This window comes from Triplophysa dalaica, chromosome 19 (assembly GCF_015846415.1).
Source record: "Triplophysa dalaica isolate WHDGS20190420 chromosome 19, ASM1584641v1, whole genome shotgun sequence".
NCBI classification, from domain to species: Eukaryota; Metazoa; Chordata; class Actinopteri; order Cypriniformes; family Nemacheilidae; genus Triplophysa; species Triplophysa dalaica.
Genome location: NC_079560.1, coordinates 18648442 through 18670496, shown reverse-complemented (window position 1 = coordinate 18670496; position 22055 = coordinate 18648442). Strand labels below are relative to the sequence as shown.

Genomic DNA, 22055 nt, shown 5'->3' with positions numbered 1-22055 from the left:
AGTCACTGTCATCTTTTTGAATGGAAAATAAAAGGTTTTTAATTTATATCAAAATATATATTGATGACTACCCAATAAGTTAAGACCTACAAATGTGTTTTTTAATAATATTATGAACTAAAAAATCCTGATATGACATTATGAACCACCAACGTTGTGTTTATGTACTGTCAACAGGCATATTGATGGAAACCATAAGCTTGTGAGGTGGAGAATGGTGTTCCATGGCTGTGTTGATGGCTACAGTCGAACAATAATCTATCTTGACTGCCTTGACAACAACAGAGCTACCAGTGTTCTGTCTTTGTTTCGTGCTGGCGTGCAACATTTTGGATTACCATCTAGAGTACGTTGCGACCATGGAATGGAGAATATTGAAGTGGGACGCTATATGCTTAAACACTGAAGTGCACTTCTTAGAAAAGCTGTAATATCATCTTCATTGTTACTCATGAATGAAAATAACGCAAACACTTGCAAAACCAAAAAACATCGCTGTGGCGTCATTTTGAAATCTTAAAACAAACTTTTATTTCCTCGACACACTCTTAAACCCCTGGTAAGTGGGAGTAATGCTTCCTTCGCATGTGTAATTTCTATTGTAATTGCAGAAGCCAAAAATTACGGAACCGCACTCTTCAGCTTTTTGGGACTTTTTGTTTTAAAGCATACCATGCCATCCAAAATATATTTTTAGACAAAGAAAAAATTGCATTGACAACGGAACTGTATAAGGAACAACCGAAGGTAGCGTGAGGGGCGATGTAAAATATTACTCCGTAAATTAATTGCATCTGACAGGTTCCTGTTCGCTGTGTATCTGCACGTCATCAACGTGCGCCAAACTAAACGGAAGTGCGGATGCAGCTTCCTTTTCCAGTGAAATATGCTCTGTCGCTACCCGATCCGTCCCGGAAACACGATTTGTTCCGCGCATGCGCGAAAGTGCGTCTACTTCCGGCCGAAATAATTTACGGCAAACACGATTTGTTCCGCGCATGCGTGAAACTCCGTCTACTTCTGTTCGAAACAATTTACGGCAGTTTTAATAAAAAAGTTGTTTGTCCATACCGGAAATATTTTTTATAATAAACTCTATATAAAAAAAGAGCAATTAACATCAAAAGACATCAAACATATTACAAATGATAATGGTTTGGTGAAACGTACGGAGGGATACACAAGGAATCCTGTAAAGAGTGAAAAGTAGTTTTACTCTAATAATCTTTATGTTTCTTTTTATTATATTTTTTGATTCCAAGAAAATACAATATGACAAAATATTATATGTCAGGAGTGAGAAACTGATTTTTATATATAAAAATACTGCTTTATTTATAGAAAAACTATAAAACTTAAAATGAATATGTTTATTAGTGATTCTCTTAAAATCTTTTTTTTGGCAAAATATGTCAAGGTTAATATGTGGCACAAATTGATAACCTAATTAGATTATTGAAATCCTTACATGGTTGCCCTTGACAAGCAGGATTTTCAGAATTCATCCAATTTATTTTTACATTTGTTCCTTATTTTCTTTAGTCATTCACTAAATCTCAACCTCCCACCCAGCCTCTCTGTCACACAATCAAACATCTATTCATTTTCTTAAATTGCTGATTAAGGAACAGGGCATTGACCTTACTTTTCTAATATTTTAACAAATGTCTGCATTTAAGAAACACACAGAAAAGGTTATTTATGTATTTATTACATTTATTTACACATTTGGTTATTCCAAACAACCACCCAAACCCCACCCACCCACTCACTCAGTCAACCTAACGACGCTCTGAAGGAGTGACTAGAGAAATTTCTGAAGTCGTTCATAAAACACAAACGAATCCATAGCGCTGTCAACCATTTTTGTACTCTCCAACATCGCCACTAACAGACTGTCGTAAAACATCTAAGATAACAGGAAGTGGCGCCAATTAGAACGCATCGAGTCGACTGTCGTGAAAATGGGAATTACCGGAAGTAGACGCACTTTCGCGCATGCGCGGAACAAATCGTGTTTCCGGGACGGATCGGGTAGCGACATGCTCTCATCAACTACACTGAAATCTTTCATCAACTATACCTGAAATATGTTGCCTCATTAGTGCACCATTGTTTATAAGAGGCTTTTTAGCATGCATATACATACATTTCACTAGTGTTTGTAAAAGATTACAGTAATACGTATGTATGTTTTCACTAGTGTTTGTAAGAGGTATTTCAGTAATACGTGTGAATGAATTTCACTAAGTTCGATCGATGTTTTTATTTCACTAGTGTTTGTAAGAGGTATTTCAGTAATACGTGTGAATGAATTTCACTAAATTCGATCAATGTTTTTATTTCACTAGTGTTTGTAAGAGTCATTTCAATAATTATGGCCTAAACGGCCCCTCATACTATATAGTGCTGTTCTATAGAATTTGTGAACATACTTGCGATGGATTGCGCCATGTTAACAAGCTCGTTTACGTTGCTTGTGAATTCAATAAGATTAAGTGACGCGGTCAGTGACGATGGAGGGAAACACGGAGGACTTGGTCCCTAAAAAAAATTGTACATCCGTAATATTGAAATGGTTTGGGTTTTCCCCAACTGAAACGGCCCAAACAACATTTATTTGCAAATGTGGCAATGATAAGATTCGAGCGTCGTAAGGCAACACAACGAACCTTTTTAACCACCTCAAAATAAAGGGACTGAAAGAGTATGCCGACAGTCAAATTATAAGGGTATCCCACGCGAGTAAATCAGGTACAACCAAGCATACGGAAACTAAAAGGCTTAAACAACGACTTTAGCGAAATAACCATTTGAGAAAGGAACTACATATCCGTATGACAGAACGAGCAAGCGCTGGAAAGATGTCACTGACGCGGTCGCATTTTACCTGGCCAAAGACATGATTCCCATAAAGACTGTGGAAAATGAGGGCTTTAAAAAACTGCTCAAAGTCGTAGATCCACGTTACGAAATACCCAGCCAAAAATATTTTTCCACCACGCCCATTCCACAGCTTTACTCCGAGTGCCGCAACAAGATGCAAAACAAAATTCAAAATGTAAAGTTTTTTGCAAACAGCTGATTTATGGTCTTGCACTTGCATTAAATATTAACTTGATTAAAATATTCTTCAAAATATAAATGGTAAAGAGTATATTTTTATATGGGGACTTAGTTTGGCTGTATTGAAGCCCCTTTAATTTGCAAAATAGTTTTAAAACCAACTTGAAGAAGAACCGGGATAAAATCGTGATCTATCTGCAAAAAATCGTGATTAGAATTTTTTTTCTAGATCGCCCACCCCTATTTGCACTATTCTTCTAAATGTTTACGTGTTGAAAATACGTTAATCTTTAAGTTTGTATGTAATACATCTGCTTAGAATGTTAACACATTCACTTAAAAAAAAAAGGTGTAGAAAGTATCCTGTTTGTAATGCTATTATGGTATGGTTCAACAAAAACAACTAAACTGATTCTAATATGAAATGGCTAGCAAAGATCAACATTTCAGCATTCCACTTGTTTCAGCAAATTGCAGTGATACAATCACTTTTTTTCTCTCTTACAGTAGCACAAATCTCCCATTTTGTGCTCAAGCAGTTCGTACAATCAATCGAACAACAACTTTATTCCGTTCTAAATTGAGCACAGATAGCGGTTAACATGGCAACATTCAGTCTTTATGCCACCCGGTGGGCGCGGCTCACTTAACTTCACAAGATATAATGTGTGGGGTTATGTCACGTGCATACCCTTTATAAAAAACACATAATTTGTTTTATTAACATTAAAGGGATACTCAACCTTAGAATGAACCTGGGACCTCCTTTCTTCTTCGGAACACAAATTTAGATCTTTCTGAGATAGACAGCAACGTAACTGACATTCAAAGGCTCTGTTTCATAGATAAGGCTTAACTCAACTCAACTTTCTTTATATAGCGCTTTTTACAATTTTCATTGTTACAAAGCATCTGTACATGATACACATTGAATACAAGAAAAACAACTAAAGGCATATACCTGTAAAAACAAGAAAATGGTGAAAACAACAAAAGACAGACATACAAATGCTCCACACACACAATATGCATACATACTTACACACATTGACATAGACGCACACACTCAAACACACTCGCACACACGCACAGTGAAAGCACACATTTGGGATAAAGGAGAGAGAACCACAGGTCACATATTAAACGGACTATAAATTCTTATATGCAATATTAATTATGTTTAACTTCTAAATTCTAAAGCAGCCCCCCGGCCAGGCAAATAGTGCAAAACAATATGCAAACGGTGGCGAGGAAGCCAAAACTCCAATCGAGAAAAAAACCCTCAGGAGAACCCAGGCCCAACCAGGGGATTCCAGTTCCCCTCTGGCAAAAGCTGCTGTCTCTGCAAAAGCTCAACAGTGCTTGCACAACAAGGCTAAATAAAAAATTAAATACACTTACGAATTAAGGTAAATTATAGATTTAAGATTATCATTAACAATCTAATAGCATTTGAAGTGTTGTAGAAAAATTGTGTCAAGTTGCCGCGTCCTTTATCCAGCTCTATCATCTCAGCTCTTGTCAGGTCATCGCTTCCCATTCTCAGCTCTGCCATCAGTCTGGGCATGAACTGCATCCTGCTGTAACCTTGGAACAAAAAGACAAGACTGGCTGAGAGTAGAGTACTGTTCTGCACTCTTTGATGCAACAAGTACATCATATGTTGTTGGATGTGTTCCTGGTTCTGGTTGATCTAAACAATGCAGCCTAAATCCTCTGAGGATTCATTTTATGGAAGTGTAGTGTATGCAAGATTAAAAAGATGTGTATTTAGTCTAGATTTAAACTGACGGAGTGTGTCTGCCTTCCGGACAGTGCAGGGAAGAATATTCCAAAGTTTAGGTGCTAGATAAGAAAAGGATCTACCACCTGCACTTAATTTTTAATTTCTAGGTATTACTAACTGACAAGACGCCTGAGAGCGTAATGCACGTGGAGGATTGTAATACAATAGAAGTTCATTCAAATACTGCGGCCTAGACCATGTAGGGCTTTATAGGTAATAAGCAAGATCTTAGAGTTAATGCGATGCTTTATAGGTAACCAGTGCAAGGTTGACAGAACCGGGGTTATATGCTCATACTTTTTTGTACGTGTAAGAATTCGAGCTGCCGCGTTTTGAACCAGTTGCAGTTTTTGTAATAGGCCTGCAGGGCAACCACCTAAAAGTGCATTACAGTTATCTAGTCTTGATGTCATGGAGCCATGAATTCATTTCTCTGCATCTGACAGTGACAGCATATGACCTAGTTTAGATATATTCTTAAGATGGAAAAATGCAATTTTACAGGTGTTGGCGACATGGCTCTCAAATGACAGATTACTATCGAATACAACGCCAAGATTCTTAGCTGACGATGACGATTTTATGGAGCATCCATCAATAGCTAAGCAGTATTCTTGGTTGTTACGTATGGCGGTTTTTGGTCCAGTAAGTAACACTTCTGTTTTGTCCGAGTTCAGTAGTAAAAAATTGTTACTCATCCGTTTTTTTAAATCAACTATGCATTCCTTTATTCGATGGAACTGCTGGGTTTCATGAGGCTTCGAGGAAATATAAAGTTGAGTATCATCAGCATAACAGTGAAAGCTAATTCCATGTCACTTTATTATATCTCCTTGAGGTAGCATATATAATGCGAAGAGCAGAGGCCCTAAGACCGAGCCCTGTGGTACACCGTACTGGATTTGCGGGACACATCATTCTTTATTGCTACAAATTAACAACGGTCAGATAAATAAGACTTAAACCATTTCAATGCTATTCCATTAATGCCGACGTACTTTTCGAGTCTGTGTAGGAGTATGCTGTGGTCAATGGTGTCAAATGCAGCACTAAGGGGTAGCAGCACCAATAACGAAATACAGCCACGGTCAGACGCTAAAAGCAGATAATTTGAAACTCTGATCAAAGCAGTCTCTGTACTGTGACATGCTCGAAATCCAGACTGGAATTCTTCATTAATGTCATTCCTTTGGAGGAAGGAGCATAACTGAGTTGAAACTACTTTTTCAAGAACTTTAGATATAAAAGGTAAATTCGATATAGGCCTGTAATTCCCTAGTTCTCTTGGGTCGAGTTTGGGTTTTTTGACAAGGGGACTTATAACAGCCACCTTAAATGCTTTAGGCACATGTCCTAATGTCAGAGATGAGTTATTAATACTAAGAAGAGGATCTGTAATTTCCGGGAGCATTTCTTTCAGTAGTTTTGTAGGTATAGGGTCTCGCACGAATGTTGTTGATTTGGATGATCTAATGATTTTAGAGAGTTCATCGTGATCTACTGTAGAAAATAATTTCAATTTCTCCTTAAGGGTGCTGTAGTTAGTTGTTCAGCGGGTTTCACTTCTGGTTTCATTGTTATAATTTTTTCTCTAAAATTATCTTGGATTTTACTAGTGAAGTAGTTCATAAATTCATCACTGTTATGCTGATAATCAGAATCTGAAGTCGCTGACGACTTATTTTTTGTTAATTTAGCCATGGTGTTAAATAAAAACCTAGCGTAGTGATGAAAAGTAGGCGGATCCAAACGTTTTTATGGCATTCCTGTATTTTCGAGTACTATCCTTCCACGCTTACTTTATAGCCTGAGTGTGTTCATTATACCACGGTGTTGGGCTGCCATTTTTAATCTTTTTTAAACGCAGAGGAGCAACTGTCTAATGTTTCCGAGAAGGTAGAGTTAAAATTTTCAATAGTAATGTCAAGATCGTCATTGTTTTTACTCATGCTAGATATTTGAGACAATTCAGGCAGATTGTCGAGAAACAAATCTTTGGTAGTTGAAGTAATCGTTCTACCATATTTGTAACAAGGAGTTTGATTTGCAGCCGTAGGCCAGTGAAGCAAACATAATATCAGATAATGATCCGAAATGTCTTCACTCTGCTGAACGATTTTAACATCGTCCACATTTATACCATAAGATAGTATTAAATCTAAAGTATGATTACGAAGGTGAGTGGGTCCTGACACATGTTGACTAACGCCCATGGAGTTAAGAGTGTCTTTAAAAGCCATTCCCAAGGCATCTGTATCATTATCTACATGGATGTTAAAGTCACCAGCGACAAGGACTCTATCTGCGGCCAGTACTAGTTCTGATAAGAACCCACCAAATTCTTTAAAAAAATCAGTGTGGTGCCCTGGAGGCCTATATACAATAGCTAGCATAAATTTTAAAAATGTTTTGACATAGATATAGATATCTATAAAATCTATATTATTCTGCAGTCACCACACAGACAACCAGCCATTTAGTGATGATAATTTGCTATAAATCTCATCACCACGGTAAGCAGTGAGGGGGCCAGAGAATATTACAGTGTCTGACATCGTGCTTGCAAGCTCAAACACTTCTTAAATATTATCTTTAGTGATCTCCGATTGACGGAGTCTAACATAATTTGTGCCGACGTGAATAACAATCTTATTGAATTAATGATTAGCCTTAGCCAGCACATTTAAATTTGACTTGATGTCAGGTGCTCTGGCTCCCGGTAAACATTTGACTATTACTACTTCCCTGCATTTATCGCATGTAAAAAAGGTGCAAGTAACAACAATAGGAATAGAAGCCATGACTCACCGGGTATGAAGTGCAATCCTGATTTACCAAGGTTGCTTGATGAGTCTTAGTATACGCTTAAATAGAGAAACAGTTAGCACACAAGACAAATATGGGGAGATGATATTCCACAGTGTAAACAGAAGGCAAGCAACATGCTAATACTATGCTGGCGGCGTTACGTTTCAGTTAATATAGGTTTAGAATTGTGGCAAGGGGGGCGTGGTTTAGTGACGTCTGTACCGGGAAGGAGAGACACTGGAAAGACGGTAAGCAAGTAGGTCGATTGCAGATTAAGATCACCTGCGTTTCATTTCAGTGATTGGTGAGGAGACAGCTTAAAGGCCGGCAGATTCAGAGGAGGGCCCGCAGTCGGGCTGAAACGGCCGGGTCCCCGATAGAAAGGTCGTCCGGCTCCAGCGGTGTCATTGGTCCTTGGAACGGGCCTGGGGTTGAATGACGACTGAGACCTGGGAAGGGGTACAGGACGGGGAGAGAGAGGGACAGACATAGAGGTAGAGAGAGAGAGAGATGGTCGGGGAAAGCCGACCCCAGGGCACGCCACCATCTGGTCCTCAGCCAGCTGGATGGCCTCCGTCAGCAACACCGGCCGGTGGCACTGGACCCACTGTGCGGTCTTCGGCGGAAGCCACGCCACGAACTGCTCCAGTGTCACCCGGTTGATGATCTTGGGGACGTCGCTTCCGTCGGCCATCAACCATTTGCGGCAGGCGTCCCGAAGCTGCTGAGCCAGGACGAAGGGTTGGCCAGCCTCCCCCAGCTCCAAGGACCGGAACCGCTGCCTCTGCTGCTCTAGGCTCAGGCCGACCTGTTGGAGTATGGCTTTCTTGAGGTCTGCGTAGACCTGTAGGCTTGGGACTGGCAACTGCTGGCTGGCTAGCTGTGCCTCCCCGGTCAGCAAGGGGATCAGCTGCGCCGACCAAACGTCACGTGGCCAGCCCGAAGTTGCCGCAGACCTCTCAAAAAGCTCCAGGAACGCCTCAGAGTCATCCTGTGGTCCCATCTTGTGCAGCGGCACCTGTATCGCTGGGGAGGCGGCCGCTGCTTCCCTGTTGGCGGCCTCCTGGCCCAGCCAGCCTCGGAACGACTACCGGTCTTCCTGCTGAGCCTGGACGAGGGCTTGGAAGCGCCGTTCCTGGTCTTCCCCAAGGCTCAGCAGCAGCTTGCTGGTGCTCGCGGGTGAAGACCGGCGAGTGACTGGATTACGTCCACAAATGGTGAACCCCGCTGGGACATGGTGGCGGCACTGCTCCTTTCTTCCCGGGTTTCGGCACCACTGTAATCAGGTTCAAGAATGTGGAAGAAAGGAGGCGGGGTCGGCGTGGACTGGGAGACAAATGTCTTTATTCTTGTATTACTCACAAGATGTTGCGTCAATACGCTTCTCTTAAACTCAAAATAACAACAGCTCTGCTCAGCTTCCTCAACATATAGTTGGTATGAATTACTTCCGGGTTACAATCCACGGTAGAATCAGCTTCCAGTCTCCCAGTCCGTCTCTCTCAGATCTCCTCTGAATCTGCCAGCCTTTAAACTGTCTCCTCACCAATCACTGAAATGAAACGCAGGTGATCTTAATCTGCAATCGACCTACTTGCTTACCGTCTTTCCCGTGTCTCTCCTTCCCGGTACAGACGTCACTATACCACGCCCCCCTTGCCACAAGAATATAAAGTTATAAATCATTTGGCAACGACAATGATAGGTTATGATAGTAAAATACACTAATATTAAGACCAAGAACAAATGTGAGGTGAAGCAAGTGTCAGAGGATACAAACTAGCCGCCGGCAGCGATGCAATCAGGAACCGGAAACACACGAGGAACCGGAAACACCTTCTGAGACTAGTTTAAGACTAGTCAATTTCAATTTATTGTAAGGATAGCCCCTTGAGATGTAAATTCTAATTTTAAAGGGGGACTATAAAACATAAAAAAGTTTTAGGCTGAAAGGACCTATGCCCTGCTTCATTAAATATTTTAATTACAAAAAAATTGCACATGTCTAAGTGAGTAAGAAGATCGATACGGGGTCAATAAGATTTTCTTCTAGATTTAAGATGTAACCAATTGAGCTATTCATACATATGGCAATGATCAGTACAATATGGACACCTTAAAGCAAATCTACATTAGGAGTTATAAACCACATTGAGGCTTCAGATAGTTGTCAGAGGTATTTTGATAGACAACATCCAAAGACCAATATATAAAATTTCCCGTTCCCATTTCATCTGACTTCTGACATCATGGACTACACTCCCCATAATCCCTTACACCTGATTACCCATTATTTCACCAGCACCTGACATTAATTACCTGGACACTTTATGTGCCATGTCTTTAGATTTGTTCTTGGTCAAATCTAGTTGTAAGTAGTTGTATTATGCTTGCACTAGTTAGACCCTTTTGATACCTTTGGATGTTACCTGTCAAATCATACTTACCTGTGGATGTTACCTGTTATCTGTACTTACCTGTGGATGTTACATGCTGCTTGTTTACTCACCTGTGGACGTTACCTGTTACCTGGACCAACTTCAGCTCTCCGTGTGGCTTGGTCCCTCTGCCTGTAATTGTTACAAAATTGTTGTGAGCCAAACATAATACAACACGTCTTCTTATTCTATGTAAGCATATTGGTAAGAAACCATTCTTGTTCCAAGTTAAAATCAGATTGTATAGAACTCTGGATCTGCAACAGATCTGAATTACTAGTATAAATAACAGTGTCATCATCATAAAGATGTATGGAACAAATTGGACAGATTTGACATAAGTCGTTAAGAAAGATATAAGTAATGGACCAAAAGTAGATCCCTGAGGCACAGGTAATTCAACGATCAAGCAATCAGAGTGAAACAACATATTAAGGCCTGTTATCCAAATAAGCATTAAACCAAAGAAGGGCATTTCTGGTCAAATAAATAGACAATTTATCAAAAAGATGATAATGGTTGACCATATCAAAAGCCTTTGAAAGATCAATTGGCTTGGCCTTTGTCAAAAACACATCATTTGTACATTTTAAAAGTGCAGTAGTAGTATTAGAGTAGTTAGGTCTAAAGCCAGACTGAAATAGTGAAAATATTATACAATCCAACATAAAGTGATAATTGATTAAAAATAAGTCTCTCAAAGATTTTTATAACTGAGCAGATAATAGAAATTGGGTGATAAATGTTCATATCAGATGAATCACCACTTTTGTACAAAGGAATAACTCTTGCACATTTCCATAGCCTATAGAGGGAACAGAGCAGGTTGATAAAGACAAATCAAAAATATATCAGCAAGAAGATACACGAGCAGCTATTTTAACAAATTTAGCTCCCAGGCCATCAGGGCTAGCACTACTTTTATTTTTAATTCACTTAAAGCATGAAAAACATCAACAGGCATAGTTTTTTTTAGAACCAGATGTAATGTGATTAGGAGAACAAGTTTACACTGTGAAAATCAAAACACTGTAAGTCACAGATAGAGGTAAAATACATTTTTTTAAGTTTTACTTAAAATTAGTATTGCATATAGGAATTTATAGTCTGTTTAATATTTGACCTGTGTTTTTTTTTCCTTTATCTTAAATGTGTGCTTTTCAGTGATAACGACTGTGTGTGTGCGGGTGTGTTATCATGAAGATTAACCCTAAATGGGCATTCAAAATGAACAGGTTTAATATAAGGGGTAACACATTGAGAGACTAAATATATGTGGCCACCCCACCTCCTCTAGATGCTCCATCACATCTGTATAAAATATGATCATCAATATTAATTTCCTCATCAGAGATTGGACTATGTAACCAAACAGAAAACAGTAGTAATATTAGGTTTATTGTGAAAAACCCAGGCTCTAAAGTCATACATTTTTTAAACAATTTTTCAAATATTCTAGTGAAAATTTTTAAAACATTTAACTAATTCAATCGTAACAATAGAAACAGTTAGTCATTCAAGAAGTAATCAAATGATAAAACAGTGCTGTGAGGAAGAAAAAACAACAGGTACCACATAGACAAAACACACATACACCCACACACACATAATGAAAAGGCAAACTAAAACTAACATACGCAGTTTGGGATTTGAACTGCATTCAAGTAAATAGTAGAAAAAAACTAAGGCCAAAACATATTATGATCCAAGTAAACAAAAGAAAAATAACTTTAGAAGTAAATATACATCACGCATGAAGAATTCATTACGTTAATACTCCACTCATGCTAACACAGTCCGCCATCTTCCCAGACTTAAATGAATGTTTGAAGTGTCTTGAACTTGCCCTCACAAATTTTTAAATAGATCAATGCCATAGTTTTGGCTTAAGATGCAAACCAGTAATATCTTTTTCTAAAGCATCTTTATAAAAGCTATTTAAATATCTTAATTTATCTAAGACATTGTCCTGGCTTAAGCTAAGCCTTGTCTGGAAAACGGACCAAAGAGGCTTATGAGAGGCTATGCTTTATCATGAATAATCGTTTTATTTTTAAGAATATTAAATAAATAAAAAGTTTTGACTTCTGTAAAAGTTGAAGTGCGAAGTGTAATCTCACCTCCCTCCCCTAACCTTGTTTTTTCTGACGTAATCTTCGTTCCCTCTCTACCGCCTGCTTTTCATTACATGGTGTCTTCCTCCATGGTGTCTTTCTGAGAGTCTTTGGGGCTGTGAAGAGGAAGTGGCGCAATTCTAGAGACCCTGCTGATCTCTCCAAGTATCAACATCTTCTTAACTCCTTTGCTACTGATATACAATTGAAAGAAAAAGTATGTGAACCCTTTGGGCTTACTTGGATTTCTTCATAAATTGGTCATAAAATGTGTTCTGATCTTCATCTAAGTCACAACAATAGAGAAACACAGTCTGCTTAAACTAATACCGCACAAACATTATACGTTTTCATGTTTTTATTGAACACAACATGTAAACATTCATAGTGCAGGGTGGAAAAAGTATGTGAAACCCTAGGCTAATGACTTCTCCAAGAGCTAATTGGAGCCAGGAGTAAGCCAGCCTGGGGTCCAATCAATGTGATGAGATTGGATGTGTTGATTAAAGCTGGCCTGTCCAATAAAAACACACACCAGTTTTGAATTTGCTTTTCTGAAGAAGCGTTGTCTGATGTGAATCATGCCTCGCACAAAAGAGCTCTCAGAAGACCTACGATCAAGAATTGTTGACTTACATAAAGCTGGAAAGGGCTACAAAAGTATATCTAAAAGCCTTGATGTACATGTGTCCACGGTAAGACAGATTGTCTACAAATGGAGAAAGTTCAGCACTGTTGCTACACTCCCTAGGCGTGGTCGTCCTGTAAAGATGACTGCAAGAGCACATCGCAGAATGCTCCATGAGGTGAAGAAGAATCCTAGAGTGTCAGCTAAACACTTACAGAAATCTCTGGCACATGCTAACATTTTTGTTGACAAATCTACAATAAGGAAGACATTAAACAAGAATGGACTTCATGGGAGGACACCACGGAGGAAGCCACTGCTGTCCAAAAAAAACATTGCAGCACATTTGAAGTTTGCAAAAGAGCACCTGGATGTTCCACAGCACTACTGGCAAAACATTCTGTGGACAGATGAAACCAAAATGAGTTGTTTGGAAAGAACACACAATGCTATGTGTGGAGAACAAAAGGCACAGCACACCAACATCAAAACCTCATCCCAACTGTGAAATATGGTGGAGGGGGCATCATGGTTTGGGGCTGCTTTGCTGCCTCAGGCCCTGGACGGATTACTGTCATCGATGGAAAAATGAATTCCAAAGTTTATCAAGACATTTTGCAGGAAAACTTAAGACCATCTGTCTGCCAACTGAAGCTTAACAGAGGATGGACGATGCAACAGGACAACGACCCAAAGCATAGAAGTAAATCAACAAAAGAGTGGCTTCAAGAGAAGAAAATACGCCTTCTGGAGTGGCCCAGTCAGAGTCCTGACCTCAACCCGATTGAGATGCTGTGGCATGACCTCAAGAGAGCGATTCACACCAGACATCCCAAGAATATTGCTGAACTGAAACACTTTTGTAAAGAGGAATGGTTCAAAATTTCTCCTGACCGTTGTGCAGGTCTGATCTGCAACTATAGGAAACGTTTGGTTGAGGTTATTGCTGCCAAAGGAAGGTCAACCAGTTATTAAACCCAGAGGTTCACATACTTTTTCCACCCTGCACTATGAATGTTTACATGTTGTGTTCAATAAAAACATGAAAACGTATAATGTTTGTGCGGTATTAGTTTAAGCAGACTTTGTTTCTCTATTGTTGTGACTTAGATGAAGATCAGAACACATTTTATGACCAATTTATGAAGAAATCCAAGTAAGCCCAAAGGGTTCACATACTTTTTCTTTCAACTGTATTTCTTCAGCCAAAACACAGTACTGTCAAAACAAAATCCAAACTACATGTAACCCACGTCAACTTTTCGCAACCTTCTCCTCTCTTCTCTGTCCCCCTCCACCTCCCGACAATACCTCGCTGGTTGCAGGCAGGCAATTCTCTGCTCAATGCATCCCTGATCTCTCTCTTACCCCTTGCTATTATCAACTCCCTTCTTTCTCTCCCCTTTTGAAAACCGATGTCCCTAAAATTCTGCTTACTACCTGCTTACTACCTGCTTACTACCTGTCCCCTCGACAGGATTCCTTTCCACCTCCTACAGGCTATCTCTCTGTCTATACTTCCTCAACTCGCACACATTATTAACACCTTAATTACCACTGATACTGTCCCAACCTTGTTTCAACAAGCCCTGGTAACCCCTTTTACTCAAGAAACTGACACTTGACCCCTCAATGGTCAGCAACTACAGTCCAATCTCACTCCTGCCTTTCCTTTCCAAAGCCCTCAAAAGCAAAGTATTTAACCAACTCTTTAACCATCTCTCATAGCTCCCTTCTGGATGGACATCAATCCGGCTTCAAGAAAAGACATTCTACGGATACTGCTCTCATGTCTGTAGTCGAAAACCTACGGCAGGCAAGGACTAAATCCTTGTCATCTGTCCTTATTCTGATTGATCTTTCTGCTGCATTTGACACTGTGAACCACCAGCCCCTTCTGTCCACTCTCTCCAAACTGGGCAACTCTGGAACTGCACTCAACTGGTTTGACTCTAATATCAAAGGCAGATCCTTAAGGGTAGCTAGAGAGGAGAGACATCCAGATCTCACGAGTTGACAACCAGAATTCCTCATGGATCAGTTCTTGCTCTTCTCCTCGATTCTATGTATACCTCCTGCCTGGGTCCAATTATTAAGACACATGGGTTCCTCATACCATGTTAATGCAGATGATACACAGCTTTATTGTTTTCATTTCAGTCAGATGGCCTTCAGAACGATAACGGGCAAATTCGCCCCATTAGCTTAACTCACTGGTCTACATCCACTTACATCATCTTTGGTCTGAAAATGAGCGACACCTTGTTGTTCTATCACACATGTCATCAAATCGCTTGCAAAATCCATTCCCCTGTGGTGGAATGAACTACCAGCCTCCTCCCGAGCTGCAGCATGCTTCACAACTTCCAAAAAGGAGCTTGAAACATAACTGTTCTGAATTTATTTAACTAACCAACAACTGTCTATGTCTTGTGTCTATAATAATAAATCATGTGGTTAATTCTCTCCCTTGCTTACTCCAGCTTTAATCCTCCAAAATGTTTCTATGCTCTCCTACTTGTAAGTCGCTTTTGATAAAGGTGTCTGCCAAATTAATTTATGTTATGTAAATGTAAAACAGCCTCAACCCTCAAAGTATATCTGTGAAACACTGAGGAAAATGCGCCGTTTAATTTATAAATGCATTTCTTAAGCCATCATCATGTCCAAAGGGCCTTATTTATCAACAGTTTGTTCGCACAATTGTGTGGGTAGTGAGTGCGTAAAAACAGTTAAATGCAAAGTTCAATTCAACTCAATTCAAGTTTATATACATATAGCGCTTATCACAATGTGCATTGTTCCAAAGCAGCTTTACAGGAGCAAACAAGAAAAACAGAATAAAACAAAGGTAAAACACAGCACAGTGCATGGTGTTTATAGAACAAGCAAGATCATTCTAATAAAAAATATCGAATAAATAAATGCAGTCTCCCAGTGAGCAAGCCAACACTGCCCTGCTGTAGCGAGGAACCCAAACTCCAATGATTGATTAATGGAGAAAAAAAACTCGGGAGAAACCAGGCTCAGCCGGGAGAGCCAGATCCCCTCTGAGCTGCACTCAGTGACCCCGACCAAAAGCCACCAAGCAAACATCCGAGAGGAAGAGGGAGAGCCCACCAGGAGTAAGCAAGGGAGAGAATAAACCACATGATTTATTATTATAGACACAAGACATAGACAGTTGTTGGTTAGTTAAATCATTTCAGGAAGTCCCACTCACCAAAACGTGTGGGTCCAACCCCGTTCCACTCCACGATCGACACCAGAAAACAGAGGAACAATCAGGGAAAAAACTAATGGCATATTGTAACTTTATTCTTCTGTTATCCAACATCGACCACAAAACAATACCAAACCAGGCCAACACAGCCCCAACAAAAAGAATCCCCCCAACCACAACCAACGAGCCCCCCCCCCCGCACTCCCCACAAGCACCCACCCAGCAACCTCCAATCAGGGCCACTGAAAGCAGCTATAACTTAGACAGAGAGAGAGAGCTGCGAACACAGTCAGCAATACAATACATCTGTATGTGTGTAGGGGAGAGACGCTGTGTCTAGCCTATCACAGAACGCAGACACAGTCAGCTACCCAATGAGGATTTTTATTCAATTCAAGCACAGATATTGACTCGTATAACTCGTATGATACTCGTACTCGACAAAAGTGCTTTATCCGTACCGGATACTCGTTTCAGCAGAGTATCCGGCTCAACTCTAATTACAATCATGTTGAAAACTTACCGTGCGTTATATGACGATTTTGGTATGGGATACACTTAAGGATAAGTTTATCCCTCAGGGAATAATCAATTTAGAACATAAATCTTAAAATATTACAAGAATAAACAATATATTAAGAAAAAGTTTGACGGAGCTCTGTCTCAAACTACACGTTCTCAGCAAACAGGAAGTGTGGGATCTACCAACTTAGAACGTAGAATTGTGTGTAAATATAAGCACACCTCTGAGCATGCTTATGCAGAAAATGTAGTGGTAGAACAATGATCATTATTACAAAATTATATAAATAGTTGATTTTAACATTTAATTGCTTTTCTATTACAACATCGCTTTACCAAATCATAATTACATTGCAGTTGAACTTTTCTGGACATTTTAATTAATGCAAAATAAAAAATAATTATGAAATTAACAACAAAAACAAAATTGAGCAAACCATGCATTGAGCAAAGAATGAATTTTCAAAGACGTAAACGACTTTGCGTAAATGACCCTTCAGAACAGAATCTCCTGGATCAATCTCATCCTGGTCCCCACTTATAAAACTGAAGTGGATCACAACTAAGCATCATCACAGCCAGAACGACCTGCAAGAAGAACAGGTTTGATACTGAAAAGTTTATTCTATAATAGGCAACAAAACAAGGACCTGATCACCTGATTGAAATGAACGCAATTCTGTACGACGATCAAAGAGTCATTTCATTCGATTTTACGTTTTTCTTAAACATGTTTTTGCCAATTGGCACGCCTCAAAAAATTGTCAGCGAAAATCACTCACACAGGATAAAACATTTTTAAGTGGATACATTTTATTCCAATGCGCAGAAAAAAAGAAAATGGACCATGTACATCATGGCCTAAAACAAGATTGTTTTGCTAAATCCAATTCTTTCCTGAGCTGCTTCTCGAGCTAACATCATTAACTAAGGTAACCCTGCTTCCCAATCTTTAGCTCGTCTAAACATAGCAGAGCTCTTTAAATCTTTCCAGTTCTCCCTGACTTTAGGAATGAAAAGCACTGGAAATATAATGTTGAATATGAAGCTGTTTAAAAAACATGACCAGGCAGATAGGAAGTAAAATTACTCCCCTGACTCTACTGAATAATTTGAGGTATTCCGAACACAGAGATAAATTTAGTCTGTGCTTTTATAACTAGCTTTGCGGTTAGAGAGAGTATCAGGTACACTGCTGGGTAACTAGTCACCTGGAACATAACAGTAAGCAAGTATTCTTCCCTGCTTTTGACCGAGGTAACGGGCCAACACAGTCCCCTATAAGGTGCTCAAACGGTTGTCTAATTAGCCTGACTACGTCAGACTTTGTACTTCCGCTCAAGTTCATTTCGTTTCTGTACTCAGTCTGATATAGCAAACCATCTCCCCGTTTAACTCCTGCTCCATACCAGCCGACCAACCAGCAGACAGAGGGCGGGCTGAGAGCCGTGACATAGATGCTAAGCGCATAGTTTAAGATCGTAGTTAGGAAAATCGAAATGACTGCAGACATGGAGACACTGAATGCTATTCGCTCTGTTGTGGAGAATATTCCTGGTGTTTGCCAACTGAAGCCCGAACAAGAAGAGTGTTTGGTTCACATTTTGAATGGAGGTAATGTTGTGGCCCTACTCCTACAGGTTTTGGAAAAAAGTTTAAGTTATCAACTGTTACCGATCGTCAGATCGAACTGCACCCTTTTGACAGGTCAGTGTTTCTTTTCCAGTCCTTGAATATTGGCATGTCATGCTGTAATCTTGCAATTGGGTTGCAGCATTTCCGATTGACTGGAAATCAACAAAGAGATATGTTTAACAGAAGTAATCCTAATTTTGACATTCGGCTGCAAATATTTTCTTGTTTGTCTCTACTGTCAAATATTAGTTTAGATGCGCAGTGGACGCAAAGATTTTCTTCGCATAATCTGAAAAAGTCGTTCACAGGCATTTTCACTCTGGTATTTTGCTTGATGATTTTGTTTTCGCCTCATACCTGTGTTTACAGCGGAAGTTCAACGCGGCTGAGCCGGCGCATAACATACGTCATGACCAAACTTTATGTGATTGGCTTACGGTTACACCTATGATTTTAAACTTCAGACAAGTGGCCTCCCACCAGAAAGAAAACGCTTGTCAATTAAGCCCTTCCAGACTCCGTCACGCAGCAAAGGGAATTAGCAGAGTTTGAATTACCAGGCTATTGGCTAATAGCTGTAATTGGATACAGAAGGGCACGTTTTAAGACTGGTTTGGCTGTCAAGTAAGCTGATATGTTTGACAAAACTTAATGTATTTCGATATGTCACGCTTCAACTTTGGCAACAACAAAAAAAAAAACATTTGGAAAGCAACTATTAAGCAAGTCCCTAAGAGAGTAATTGGAGACAGCCCAGGTTTTACTTCTGTTACATTGTCTACCTTGGCTTTAATAATCTAAATAAAGAGTAAAAATCTAGAAGAGAACAGTTATCTTTTAGGTTGTCTCGCGTAGCTAGACTTTCATTCTGAAGGTCTGGAACTTATCGCCACTTTCTTTGGAAAGAGCCCCCCAAGAGGCCATATGACTGAAAGGGAAAGCAACCAATCATGTTTCGTTTTGTGCCGCGTCATGATTAGAGGCATTGATTCACATTCACAAACGTGTCAAAAGTTAACAGAATCAACAATGATTATACATTTATGCCATGAACTTCGCATACTTTTAAGAATTGACCATTTAGTCAATCGTTATGAAATCTTATAGCAACCGTTGTAAACACGACAGCTTCTTCTCAGATCAGAATGCTTTGTTGTTTCCAGGCGGACTGTTAAAGAAAACACGCATTTCTCCTGGAAATCCTGTGAAATTCAACCAATCAGATGTCGACTTTGCACGTGCTGAAGTGTTTCCAGAAAAAATTTACCAAATGAATCAAACGTTCAGCCAACAAATCGCAGAGACTTAAGACTATCCTTTAGGTGTTTTAAAAATTAATATTTTACCTTTTAAGTTATCCAAAAAAGTCTAGTTAATCAATGTTTGTAAAACAAATTTCAACTTTGTCTGTTAGCTTTTTGAAACTAACTTTTGAATGGACATGCCAATGTGATGAAAAGTTCAAGTTTTAGGTTCCACCTTTTTTATTTAGCAGCTTGTTTTTACTATGTATAGACTCACTTTAGGTGAAATTCACTGATCCACTGCACTACACAAAAACACGTTTTTTGACCATCTTAAATTGATGGCCATGCACTCTCTTTGCACTCATTTCATGAGAAATGTGGCTGAGGATGTAGTCAGCTTTGTGCTGGAACAAATGCATAATGCAAGTCGGTGGAATTACAAACTGGTGTTAGGTTCAGAAAACACTCCTGTTTGAGACATTTAACTCAACTCCATAAGCATGTTTAGCAATACATCCTTTTGTATGCCCTAATACAAGTCAGAAAAGCACTGATGCAACTTAAAATGTTGCATGGGAAAGAACTTTTTTCCTAGAAAAACAAGTGAAATGAACTATGCAAAGCAAAACTACAAATCTTTGAATGTGTTTTAGTAGTAATGTACGTTTAATTAACCATGGAGAAGCATTTAGCAGAAAAAAGAGTGTAGCTGACACTCAGTAACATTATAATTATGTTCAATTACCTGTGATTGGCCAGGATTTTGGCATCTTCACGTGTATGCCGTGAGTCGCATTTGGAGTGACGTCAACTCCCCTACTTGACTGATTGGCTAGAGGAGGAACTATCAATCCAGAGCCATTGAGAGCGAGAGTTCGTGCCAACGGAAGTCTGAAAACTTGAAGCATCACGTGATTTATTGAGTCTTCAGATAGTACCAGGAAGTTATGTTTTCTCTTTAAACGCTTTATTTCTTTCATTTTTGTATTCATTCAATGGCTTTCATCTTTAAATGGTTTAGAAGTTTACCTCAGTTGTTCTGTTTAGTCGTAGTTCCATGCTTAACTAGTAACTTCCGGGAACTATTGAGAGCCCGTGATACGTGATTCATAGAGCCTTCAGATAGTTCCAGGAAGTTATGTTTTCTCTTTAAATGCTTTATTATTTTCATTTTTTTTTTCATTAAATGGCATTCATCTCTAAATGGTTTAGAAGTTTACCTCAGTTGGTCTGTTTAGTCGCAGCTCCGTGCGTTACTGGTAACTTCCCGGAACTAATGAAACTGTGAAAAAACTGTTCCATTGGATTCAATGAAGAGGGCGCTTCTCTCTCTCTCAATGGCTCTATATCAATCTAGAACTAATGGATCAATGGTGACGCTAAAGGCCGCCCTAATTAACATGAAATTCAAACTGCAGCATTTGGAAATCAAGCGCAGAACGTAGGAAAACAAGAGAAAAAAATAGCGTATGCGTAGAACAAATAAAAATATGAGCAGAAATTATCAGAGAACACAAAAAACAAGATTTGGACAACATTGTAATAGTCATGTTTTTGAGTATATCTAAATGCTTTATTACTATAAAAGTATAATGCAGAACACGTTCCAGGGCCTCACAGTTTGATTTGTGTGAAGAAAATCAAGCTTTGTTCTGACATGAAACACAAGAAAAAAATTTCAACGATCACATAAAAAAAAACATTCTAGAATGGACAACTATTTTGACGTACCATGTACGTGGCTTTCCATGTATACCAGGCACAATTAATGGATATTTAAAAGTTTAACTAGTAACTAGAGTCATAATGTTTTTGTACAAATTACTTGAGAAATGTAAACATTATTGTGCTTTTTAAGCAGAAAGGCAAAATCCTCTGTTAACCTGTATGTGTTTTTAGGCCAGTTGTGCCAGGCCTAATATGGTGGATCTATTGACATGTCTAGGGATTCCATGACAGTGTTAATTACACATGTGCAACATTTTCTTGGCCGCTTCAAATAACATTTTAGATTATATGATATGTTATAAATGTAAAAACAGACCATGAATATGCTGTATGCATGAGTAAGCTTTGTGGTGATAAAAGGTTGAATAAGTAATGTTGAATATATAGTAAGTAAATAAATACAAATTTTCTTTCAAATATGTAATTTTTGGTTAATCTAAATGAACTCAAATTGGAGTATAATTAATAAATTAAAAGCAATACAGTTAGAAACCTTCTCTGTCACTTAGTCCAATCTGTCTCTCTCCCATGATTCTCAAATGCGCAAAATTCAAATATTCCTGTTTTCATCTGATGAGCATTTGACCACATGGGACTTCATCATGGCTTTTTTGACCTTGGTTTGGAGTTATAACCTCTGCCAAAAAGACGTGTTATTTGCACTTAGTGCAAATAGACAGTCTGATAGGAATATACAGTATTACAAGCCAACAATAATACAAATATAAAATAAATCAACTAAATACAACTAATTACTATTATTATGGATATTAATAATTTACAGGGCTTACTAAAGAATTTTAATAGTTAAATGTGTTTAACTATGACCATATGTACCTGGAACATTTTGTTAAAAGGTG

The 22055-nt window shown here is 39.0% G+C and overlaps 1 protein-coding gene across 4 annotated transcripts in view; it reads left to right on the top strand.

Moving 5' to 3' along the window:
- camk2a (calcium/calmodulin-dependent protein kinase II alpha) overlaps positions 1–22055 on the top strand; it is a 257071-nt gene that overhangs the window by 133094 nt on the left and 101922 nt on the right. Inside the window, exon 17 of one of the 4 annotated variants that reach the window (XM_056730302.1) lies at positions 20227–22051. The exons of the other annotated variants lie outside the window; for them this stretch is intronic. Within the exon in view, the coding sequence (XP_056586280.1) occupies positions 20227–20228 (2 nt within the window). The 3' untranslated portion in view covers positions 20229–22051. Of the gene's footprint in view, positions 1–20226; positions 22052–22055 lie in introns of those variants that run through there. 4 annotated transcript variants of the gene reach the window in all.